Source organism: Coffea arabica, chromosome 2e (assembly GCF_036785885.1).
Source record: "Coffea arabica cultivar ET-39 chromosome 2e, Coffea Arabica ET-39 HiFi, whole genome shotgun sequence".
Lineage (NCBI taxonomy): Eukaryota > Viridiplantae > Streptophyta > Magnoliopsida > Gentianales > Rubiaceae > Coffea > Coffea arabica.
Genome location: NC_092313.1, coordinates 9,918,390 through 9,930,361, shown reverse-complemented (window position 1 = coordinate 9,930,361; position 11,972 = coordinate 9,918,390). Strand labels below are relative to the sequence as shown.

The 11,972-nt window shown below is 36.8% G+C and overlaps 2 protein-coding genes across 3 annotated transcripts; both read left to right on the top strand.

Moving 5' to 3' along the window:
- The first annotated feature begins 466 nt into the window (after nt 1-466).
- Nucleotides 467-2,634, top strand: LOC113729076 (probable glycosyltransferase At5g11130). Of its 2 annotated transcripts, XM_027253406.2 has the most exons (3): nt 467-796; nt 1,144-1,528; nt 1,924-2,634. In XM_027253406.2, the coding sequence occupies exons 1-3, from the start codon at nt 516-518 to the stop codon at nt 2,581-2,583; spliced, it is 1,326 nt and encodes a 441-aa protein (XP_027109207.2). In that variant the 5' UTR covers nt 467-515; the 3' UTR covers nt 2,584-2,634. The 2 variants fall into 2 exon arrangements, with proteins under 2 accessions (XP_027109207.2, XP_071937473.1); XM_072081372.1 differs by lacking the exon at nt 467-796 and having other exon boundaries at nt 1,150-1,528.
- A 2,347-nt stretch (nt 2,635-4,981) lies between these two features.
- LOC113725840 (pectinesterase-like) lies at nt 4,982-7,062 on the top strand. The gene is made up of 2 exons (XM_027249236.2): nt 4,982-5,983; nt 6,110-7,062. The coding sequence occupies exons 1-2, from the start codon at nt 5,023-5,025 to the stop codon at nt 6,799-6,801; spliced, it is 1,653 nt and encodes a 550-aa protein (XP_027105037.2). The 5' UTR covers nt 4,982-5,022; the 3' UTR covers nt 6,802-7,062.
- Nucleotides 7,063-11,972: the final 4,910 nt, after the last annotated feature.

Below are 11,972 nucleotides of genomic sequence, written 5' to 3'. Positions count from 1 at the left end.
ATACATCGTGAAGAGGGTTAGAATTTAGATCGATTTGATGTTCGAAGACAATGTTGTCAGTCACAAAATATTAAGATTTAAACGTTGCGAATTAGGTAGCATGGCTTCATATTGCAAAATGCAAAAGGTCGGATCTTAAGTGGTGTATTAGATAGGAGAAGAGGGGTTGATATATCACGTAAAAGTTGGAGATAGTGTGGTGTTAATCTTCAATTTGAGCTGGTGGGAAAAGTTTGTTGTAGATGTCCTTCATCTTTCCCTGCATGGCTTATCATCTGTTAACAGAGTTGTTCACTAGAATTCTACTTCCCTTAATTCCTCCACTGTTATCATAATTATAATTATCGCTATCTCCATTTTCCAGAGACCATTCAAAATTATTTGAAATAAATTTGATAACTCACAACTTCCCCATATATATATATATATATATATATATATAGATAGAAAGAAAGGGCAAGTGCAAATGGCAACTGATGTCATTAAAACCTTTAGCTAATCACCTATGTTGATCCATGGCCTACTTCAGTTGCAACTTTCCGTCATTGCTATGTCCATCTCTTTTCCTTATTTTCTTCTTGTTTTGCCTCAATAACCAAAACCATTTCTTCTCTTTGTCCACTTTTTCTACTCACCACCATGCTGGTAGTGGTGTTGCAAGAATAGAAGATAGCTTGGCAAGAGCTCGTGTAGCTATATATAATGCGGCAAGGACCAATCGTACCTGTGCATTTCATAAACATCACAGATTCATTCCTGCAGGATCCGCTTATAAAAATCCTCACGCGTTTCATCAGTTAAGCAACTACTATTTACTTATTTACGTTTTTCCAGCGGATTCCTCTCTTTACACGATTCTTTCTGTGTCTAAGTTATAATGGTAGTATATCATTTTGCAGCATTTAAACTCCCAATAACAACTAAACCAGAAGCAAAAAATGTAGTATGAAAAACCCTGTCATTGATCATGATTAGGGTATCACGTCATTCTAATACTCAAGAAAAACGTTTAGGCAATGATAGGATTGTCCGAGTTCATGTCAATCACTGGTCATGATTAATGTTTATCAATCACTAACTAATCATGATTAATGTTTATCAATCAAATATTGCGATGAAAAATTGATGTAAATCCATTGGTAGGAGTTACTTAGAGATGGAGAAACGGTTCAAAGTGTGGGTATACAAGGAGGGAGAGCCACCAATATTCCACGCTGCACCTGGAACCAACATCTACTCCATCGACGGGCAGTTCATCAGTGAACTGGAGAATGGTGCCATCAACAATTCTACGAGTACTACATTTACTTCGTTCCTATCTCGCGATCCTGATGAGGCGGTGGTATTCTTCATTCCCATTGGCATAACCAACATCGTTCAGTACCTCTTCGAGCCACGCGATTACCATTCGATGATGCGTCAGATCCAAACTATTGCTGTAGATTATGTTGGACTGATATCAAGCAAGTACTACTATTGGAACAGGAGTAATGGGGCTGACCATTTCTATCTCAGCTGCCATGATTGGGTAAGATCTTTAACTCTCTTTAATCTTTGTTTTCTTATGTGTAACATGAATGCTATGTTATCGTATTGTTTGAACGTAAGGAGAATCAATCTTCGTCCTCGAAACGAATAAACATTCTTCCAAATTACTATTGCCCTATAAACTTTCGTCCATTTGCAAATTGAGAAGCTTATCAACATCTTTGGCTTCTCTTATAATCTTCTAGTAAGGCACATGATAAAGAGTCCGTTCTTTGAAGTTTTTGTGCAAAAGGGTATAATTTTTTTTTTTTTTTTGCCAAGATACATACAATTTGACGGTGGCTAGTAATTTTAGAATCCACACCACATGTTTGGATAGTAATTTTTTCCAAATTTCGTTCATGTTTCATGTAAGTAATTGTACGTTTACGACAGGGGCCTTGGGTTTCGAAATCCAATCCGCTGTTCAGAAATGTGATTAGAGTGCTCTGCAATGCCAACGTTAGTGAAGGTTTCAAACCTACTAGAGACGTCTCCTTACCAGAAATCAAAATCCCTTATGAGGGGCTAGGGCCACCAGTCTTGGGGAAACCTGCTGAGCAACGATCCATCCTTGCATTTTTTGCTGGTGGACATCACGGTCATGTAAGGGGAAGCCTAATTCAATACTGGAAAGACAAGGATGCTGATATTCAAGTCTATGAATACCTCCCAGAAAATGTAGATTACTTCGAATTTATGGAGCGATCCAAGTTCTGTTTATGTCCCAGTGGCTATGAAGTGGCAAGTCCTAGAATAGTGGAATCTATTTCATCAGGATGCGTACCTGTGATCATTTCTGATGGCTATGTTCCACCTTTTAGCGATGTTCTGGATTGGAGCCAGTTTTCAGTGTCTGTTCCAGTTGCCAAGATACCAGAACTCAAGTCTATCTTGCAAGCGATCCCCATGGATGAGTACTTGAAAAAGCAGAAGATGGTCATGCAAGTCCAACGCCATTTTATTCTTCATCGACCTGCTCAGCCGTATGATTTATTGCATATGGTTCTTCACTCTATCTGGCTCAGGAGGCTTAATGTGAGGCTACCACCATAACAAGAACATTCATTTGATCATCCTTGTAATTCGTTACCAGACAAAATGTACTACTACTACATAAAGGAGGAAATACAGGACTAGCCAATTTTTTAGTCGCAGTAGCTAGCGTGTTTTGAGTTTTATTTTTTGGTGTATTTTTGCGTATTAGGGTTAATTTTTGGGGTGTATTTTTGGGTGTTTTTGGATAGTTTGTAAGTGTTTTTGAGGAGTTTTGTTATAGTTGTGTATTTAAAATACACATGTTTAGCAATAAATCTAACCCATACCAAGTATGGATTTAGGGGGAGAGGGGCAACCGGTCCCTAAAAATTTTTAAGATTTTTATTTTGTACCATAGATTTTAATAAAAAAACTCATAATATCACAATTCTTGCCCCCTCAAAAATCTTTTTCTATTCATCCTTTATCCCCCTTTCCCTACAATTGCAAGTTTTTTTTTTGAATTAATTATTCTATGAGATAAATTAAGTAAAGAGATATATAAGGAATGCAAAATTTGTATACAATTATCAAGGAACTAAGTTACTATGAATAGTAAACCAACTCCCAATAGAGGAGTTGACAACCACATTAATAGTGGGATAGGAGGTCAAGGGTTCAAACCTTGTCTCCCATCAATATGTCTCTATATGAGAATTGTTTTAAATCCATACGGGTGAGTGGTGCACCCGACTCAATTGGGACTGCACCTAGTTTACCATATCAATACACATAATCACAATAATTGCTTCTTATATTTATATAGTTTCCTAAATTAATTATATTTTTTGAAAAGAAAAAACTAGTACCTAGCCAAACCAAAATTTTAATACTAGAAAATATATAATAATTAGGAAAATTAAATAAGTCGGCGAAAGACAAATTTCACTTCAATGTTGTGTCATTTAGAATTTAACTTTTGACCTAAAGTTTCTTCTTTTTATTTGGAACATTTTCAATTAATCATAATTTCTCCCTTATTCTACAGTTTTAGATAATCTTCGTTGCAAAGATTCTTTTTCATGCAAATCAATTCAACATACGTTAAAAGTTGGCTAAAATAGAAAGTTGCACGATTATTGATCTTCTACTTTAGAAGGACTTGAAGAAACTTGTGTCCTGGGGAAAATTCCAAAACTTACTCGAAGAATGGATTTCACGATCAATCACTGTCAAGCTAACATTAAACGGAAAAATAGTATTAGTTTTGTGTTAACGCTGACATTAAACTAGAGAAAATGAATGAAATTGAAAGGAATTCGTGCACATGATTGCTAGGACTTTAGCCCGCAAAGTATTCCAAGTTGGCGTATTTAATTAGAAATGGCAGCTGTGGATTTCTTGTCGTTTGCATCATAAATCATAATTATGTCGGCGTTGTGTATTCTAACTGGATTCCACATCTATGCGGGCAAAATAGAATTTTATGCATTGGCATTGAGAAGAAAATTGGCTTTAAAAGAAATAAAAGATTAATCACTAGATTAGTCCGGGATCACATGCCTTTTGGCTTTTCAGTCAATTTTTTTTTATGCTAGTTGTGATTAATAAATTTGTGAAATGAATGCTGATCTTATCTACTGATGCATTGCTTCCCATGGCAAGGGCATATACTTTTTATTTTATTTTATTTTATTTTTACCTTTCACCCCTCTTCACACTCTTCCCATCTTCAACTATCAGTCTTAAAATTCGAATCCTCTCAATATATCTTTTCCCCGCTTACTAATATGTGACAAATTCTAAGAAGAAGATGCCCTAATTGTCCACTATCCTCATGATTAATGCTCGCAAGAAGTCTTGACAAATTCTGTATTTGGAAAAAAAAAAAACAAATTGTCTTGACAGACAAATACCAAAGGTCTCTTGAAACAAGTTAATGACTGTGGGTGGGTTCATCACTGGCCGCTTCAATCCCGGGGTATCAAATTCTTGGTTAATTTCACGACTAAAATCAGAATCAACTGCACCAGTCAGAGCTTTCATAGTAGTATAGATTTTATATATGGTTGGTAGTATGAGCAATGAACTCATTTACACAAAGTCTAAATGCCTTTTAATTCAAGAATTTCTACTCTCTAGATACTTTCATGGGTACTTCGTGATTCACTCTTAAATATGTTTATTCAACAGATTAGAGTGGACAAGATGGCGGTGTTTCATTTTGATAATGCAACTTGCTAATGGAATAGTAATCATTCTTTTAAAGTTGACACTAGCTATCTGATGAATGAGGATTAAAGAGAGCCAAAGATTAGTAATATCGACCGATAGCTATGCCCCAGGTAGATAAAATTCTTCTCACCTACTACATGTGGGTTTATCTGCTTTTGTATTCCATTAGAGCGATTTAAAAACTCCTAGTATTTTGACTTCATATGGGCTTACGGTTTTGAATTTCTTCTATTTAAGGATTGAGGAGAAGTGAGCTCAGTACCACACTAGGAAGTCACCATTATGGCAAACACCTACCAATCTTTGCTAGACGCTCCCAAGAAAAAAACTGGCTTCAAAGTCCTCTTTCTAGTTCTCTTCTTAGCAGCTATTTTGGGTGCAATTGCAATAGCTTCTATTACAATTCTCAAGAGCACCCAAACTGTAATTTCTTCTTCCCCGAGATCACATCTGTGTAGCAAGGCCCATGATCAATCTTCTTGTATGGCTCTGGTTTCTGAGCTAACATCAGCTGGACTCTTGCAATCCAGCGATGTTGAGCTCCTTCAGATGCTTTTAGCAAAATCATCATCACGGATACAAGAAACCATTGAGTTGACCAACAATATTAACCGTCGGATCAATGACCAAAAAGGGCAGGCCGCTCTAGCAGATTGCCTGGAGTTGATGGACATATCCATGGACAGAGTTATGGACTCTATGGTGTCTCTCGGAAGTCAAACAGCCAATTCCCATTCTGATGTCCATTCATGGCTCAGCAGTGTCCTAACCAACCATGTGACTTGCCTAGATGGGCTCAATGGTCTAGCCCGTCCTGCAATGGAGCCTCTGATGAAAGAATTGATCTCGAGGGCTAGAGCCTCCTTGGCCATGTTGGTTGCAATTGCACCAAGTGAAGAAGAAATGATTCAGGAACCATTAAATGGTGATTTCCCATCATGGGTTACTCACAAGGACCGAAGGCTCTTACAATCTTCAGCTAAGAATATTAATGCTAATGTTGTGGTTGCACAAGATGGTAGCGGTAACTACAAAACTGTACAAGAAGCTGTTACAGCTGCCCCGAATAATCCCCAGACTCGTTATGTCATATATGTGAAGAAAGGAACATACAAGGAAAAAGTTGATATTGGGAAGAGTAAGAAGAATTTGATGTTGGTTGGGGATGGCATGGATTTGACCATTATCACAGACAGTTTGAACGTTGTGGATGGGTCAACAACATTTCAATCTGCAACTGTTGGTAAAAATTCTAACCTTCGAATTTAACACTGATATTGTTCTTCTCCTTTCTTTATGGTAAAACTTTGATAGTTTTTCTTCTTCTTGTCCTAGAAAACTTCTCATGTTTATTTGGTACCATTTACAGCTGCTGTTGCGGATGGATTCATAGCCCAAGATATATGGTTCCAAAACACTGCTGGGCCACAAAAACAACAAGCAGTCGCACTTCGCGTCGGAGCCGATCAGTCGGTCATTAACCGGTGCAAGATTGATGCATTCCAAGACACCCTCTACGCTCACACCCTCCGCCAGTTCTACAGAGACTGTTACATCACTGGCACAGTCGACTACATCTTCGGCGACGCTGCGGTGGTCTTCCAAAACTCCCAACTCGTGGCGAGAAAGCCCCTGAGTAACCAGCAAAACATGGTAACCGCCCAAGGTAGGGTTGATCCCAATTCCAACACCGGGACTTCAATCCAAAACTGTGACATAATTGCAAGCTCAGACCTTGCGCCCGTAAAGGCAACCATAAAAACTTTTCTAGGCCGCCCGTGGAAAGAATACTCGAGGACTGTAGTAATGCAATCCAACATAGGTGATCACATCGATCCAACGGGCTGGGCACCATGGAGTGGTGATTTTGCTTTGAAAACTTTGTATTACGGCGAGTACATGAACAAAGGCCCTGGTGCGGGGACTAGCAAGAGGGTGAATTGGCCTGGGTATCGTGTAATCACCACTGCAGCTGAGGCCAGTAAATTCACAGTGGCCCAGCTCATTCAAGGGGGGCAATGGTTGAAGAACACAGGAGTCGCCTACACCGAGGGGCTCTAATTAACGTAAACTTTGTTACTTGATCAGCTCATCTCTGTATCTGAATGAAGTTTGACTGGATTTTAGATTGCAGTACCTACTCGCAGGACGAAGAGGTCGGGAATTTTAATGCATCTTTTTTAAGTTTCCTGGCGATTTGTTGCATGTTTTATCCATCCGGAGAAATGCTTCCAGATTATCTTTGTTTTCAGGAACTTTATTCCCTTCAATTTAACTGGGTTTGTTACCAAATTTCAATGCCAAATTCGAGAAATTTTATCACGTCTGGACCAGCTGCTTGACCAACTTAGTATTTGATCTTTGAGTGATAAAAAATAACTACTAATTGGACAAATAAAAATTTCATTGGTTTTTTGTTTGAATTGTATTTTATGTAATTTAGTACTCGAGCTCGCGTTTGGTTTGTAGTTCTAATTTCTTTAGTAAATTTCACGAATAACGTACCTAAAACAGTGATTTTCTAATATTAATAATTTAATTTTAATTGTAGCTACTCAAATGAGCTTGTCAAGCATTTGAATACTAGAATCCGAAACTTGAACCCAACTCATGAGCTTAAATAGATAGTTCAAACTTGACTCGAACCCAGTTAGTGTCGAGATTGAGTCGAGTTTTTAACTGAACTATTCGTGAACTCGAAGCGAATAGCTCAAATCTTCCACAGTTCTACATGGTTTAAAAAAATCATTGATATTAAAATAAAAATACTAGTTGCCAAATGTACAATGGAAATCTATTGGCCCCATAATACACAAAACTCGGATGGTCGAAAACTCCGTTTCTATTAATTTTGTAAACATGAATAAAAGTAAAAGTTTGAGGATTGAGTTCTTGATTCTTAAATGTATATTTAATTCTCACAGAAATGGGAGATGAGAAATGCTCTCCAAGCCAGGCAAAGCTGTGGATAGATGCCCACAGCCTTTGCAAGATTGGATTGCTAGGAGCTTTTGCTGGTGATGATGCGGGAATTAGGCAAAGGGTTTGCGGTGCTTTTGTGTTAGATCATGTTGAGATCCTAGGGTCTCTGAGGTCTCGCCGTTTTAAGAGCCATGGCAATGTTTTTGCTCATCTATTGGCTCATAGAGTTCTTTCAATTCAACCCTGTTTACAATTATTGGTGGGAATGTTTCCCCCACATTGTGCGATGTCTGTTTCAACAATAAAATTTATTTTAATCAACTCTAATTTAATCTCAATAATAATAATAATAAGAACAAATTATCCAGGTAGCCACTGAACTTTTCGAATAATCGAGTTTGGTCATTCAACTATTAATAGTATTCTTTTACCTACTAAATTTTGGATCATTTCGTCTGATTTTACCGTTAACTCTGTCAGATCTAACTATTAATAGTATGTTTCATAAATTGTGTAGACCCTTAGATTTAACAGAGTTAACGATGGAATCAAATAGAATGGCTCAAAATTTATACATTTTGACAGTTCAATTGGTAAAAACATACTATTAATAGTTGAGTAATTAAATCTTGACTAATCAAAAAGTTCAGTGGCTATCTGGATAATTTACTCTAATAATAATAATAATAATAAAGAAGCATGGGTAATAAATATGCTTGCATATGAATCGAGCAACTAGTGGGTAGCTTGAGTTGAGTTCAAACTGATCAAGTCGAGTTTGTACTCGAACTCGAGTTCAAAGATACTTAACTCATTAATTCGCGAGTCGGTTCGATTATATATATATATATATATATATATATAATTTTAATACTGAAATTACATATATATTTATAATATTTTATTATTTGTTAAGAAAAATTACTAATTTATTCATATTTTAAAAAATTAAAAATAATTACTTTTTATTTTTTAAAAGTCAAGGTCAAGCTTGACTCCGCTCAAATTTGAGGTTGACCTTGAACTCAAATTTTATATTGAGAGCTCGTCGAGTTCGAGTTTGAATTTGGTAAAATTAAATTGAGACTTGATTCGATTAGATCAAAACTCGACTTGGTTGAATGAATCGAAGACATTTTACCAGCATGATTACGATTATTGTCTCACACAAATAATATTCCGAATTGACAATTAAGGCAAACAAGTTGGATGAGTTGTTGTCATATGCCACACATCTATTTTTTCAACTTTTGATTTTTCAAATGGATTCGAAATCTTTTACCCGATTTTGTTATGCATAGCAATCAAACAATATAATATCTTCGGGGAAATGAGAGATTGTCAGATTGGGACTGCATGCAGATTTTGGTCAAGGGACGCACATGTTTTACAGGTTTTGAGTCAACTGTCAGCAATAGTCGTCTTTCTTCTTTTGTTTTTTTTTTTATTTGCAGAATAAAATAGAACAGGACTGATCTTATCTACTAGCATTATTTTTCTAGATCATATTTTATACATCGTTGAGTTGCACTTCTTTTGTTTAATCTATGAAGTGATGCCATTTCCTTGTCGACTAAAGACCATAATGAATGTAGAGGCAGACAATTTGTCAAATACCAAATGGATCTTGACACAATTCTGTGACTGCATTTTCCGTGCAACCTCAACTCGCGAAAGAGAGGATGGGTCATGGGACGTGCGGAAGCGCAGGCGCTATTAAAAGTCCAAAAGCGGCAAGAGCCTTTCTTAGGACTTGGCTTCCATTCCCAAAAAAAGAAAGAAAAAGAAAATCTTTACTTTATTATATATTCAGGAGATAACTGATAAGGTTGTTGCTCATTGTAGAAATTAATTAGCGTCAACCTCAAAAAGAGAAGAATTGAAACTAGAGGGCTGTCACAAAATTTTGTCACCATATATATCTAATTTAGCTTGTTACGTATGAGATCATGGGCGTATTATATATGTCTCAAAGATTGTTTTGACGAGGGCATTCTAAGGACTAGTTTGGGAGAGAGGGATTTAGAAAGGAAAGAAAAGCAAGTTGAGTTTTAATTTGTTTGGGAGATTTTTCAGGGAAGAAGAGAGAGGATATGGATGGATTTGAATGGATGAAATGCAGTACCAGAGTTATAATAAACTCGCTCTCCAAGTTGGACGGAGATGAAAAGAAAGTTGGAAGACCCTTGTTTTATTTTGTCAAAATGCCATGTTGTCGGTTGTCCTTGAAATGCTCCTATATAAGAAAAATAAATTTACATATGTATCTTACATTCTTTTTTTTTTTTTTTCGAGACGACAACTATTGTATAACCTAATCTATTCTACACTAAGAGGGAGGGGGCGGACCTAAGGAGGCCCAGGAATAACACGGAGGGGACTAAACCACCATCGGACCAAACGGGTGCACAACACACCCGCCTGAATTTTTTTGAAGCAAACCACTTAAATGTGGCATTTTGGTGGGAGGCGATGTTTGAACTCTTGCCTTCCACCCCACCAAGTTAGGTGGTGGCCTACATTCTTTCTTTTCTTTTCTGTAAACTCCCAATCAATACAACAATTTTTTCTCTTCTTTTCTTTTTTATTCTGAACTCCCAAACCAAGCCTAAGGGTGTGATCATGTGGTTCCTCCGAACAATATCAATGCACCCCTATCCTCTTTTATGTATTCAGTAGATTACACTTTTGACATGTGATTCGAACATGCAAGCTTGCAAGAGTGACATGCTACTCTACCACCCAACCACTTGGATTAAATTATACGTTGCAGCAGCACAAGGTTTATAAAATAGAAACCGATCTTTTCTTTCAAGACCTGCTGATGACTAAGAGCAGCAAAAAGATGACACAAGATATGAAAAACTTGTTTTCTTTTCTTTATAGAGATGAGAGCTACTCTTTGGCACTCTTCTTCCAAGCCCAAAATTCATCTGTAATGTGTTCCGCATCAGGCACATTTTTCTGTACTTGACACTTACTGCGAACTCTCCTGCTTCCCTAGAATATGTGGTTCAGTTAACCTTGTTTGTGCTTGTAACATGAAACGATTCATTGCTAAGTGATTTACTTCCCTATGGCAGGTCTGTTTTAGGCGTACAAATCCTTTTTAAAACACCATCTTCACTAATTTGTTAAACAACCTCTAAATTACTCAAGAAGGGTATAACAAAAACACACCTCAAGACATTTAAAACTATTCAAAAAAATACACACTGACACCCATACCAACGGAGCCACTGCTCAACCATCCCTCTTCCCTCTCCTTCTCCCTTCCCCTCTTTCACCTGCCACCCTCTTTTGTCCCCCCAGCCTAGCTCAACGTGAAGGAAGGCGAAAGGAGGAAAGGAGGGGACCCTGAGGAGGAGAGAGCTGGTGACATGTGAACACCATGTTCCAAAAGATCGTAAAATCATTTTGAAAAAATTATAAAATTAACAACTGCGGTGATATAATAAACATTTTTAGATAAATATATCATCCAAACAAATGCATGATTTTGGTATTTTTTATTTAATATTGTAAGAATTTTTCACCGCTGATGTAATCGTTGCTTCAATAGTGGTTTTATCTTAGTAAGTTCTTTAACCTTAAAAAAAAGTGTTTTTTTCCTTTAACGCAAGTGGGAGGTTTCAAACACTTGTTCTCCCTGTCTCGTGTCATCCAATTCAACCTTTCCCTACATTGGAAAAAAAAAAAAAGAAGAAAAGTTTATGTAACGAATTGAAGGCAATTCAGCCGTATGATTACTAAGATTCTATCTCGTCAACTTTCCCATATTGAAATTAAGAAATAACAAGTGTAGGAATTATTGACGCATGCCTCATCAATATGTCGACTCTATACAATTTATACTGCGAACTTTTGACTATGAATATGGATTCCAAACCCTTCAAGAAAATTCTATAGGATTGGTTTTATGTGCACCCCTTCACTATCGTGTTTTTGTGCTTTGCATCCTAAAATAAAATATCACTTGTAGCATGCTAATACCTTATAATATATCAACTTATTGCACATTGTTCAAATTAATTAAAAATTTAAATATTCTTCTTACTATCATAATGAGAAGACGGTAATACTCTTTTAATCATTTATGGATAACAAAGTAATTTAATGAAAAAATAGCTATCGGAACTTATTGGTAGTTAAACAATTCGAGCAATGCACAATCGATAGTATAGGTTACTTGTGTGCTACAATTCAATGCTTCGACCCCCCCCCCCCCCTTTTTTTACTGCTTATGGTGCAACTTGCTAATTAGTCATTGTTCAGGCGTACAAAATGCAATTATCCCAATTTTACATGCA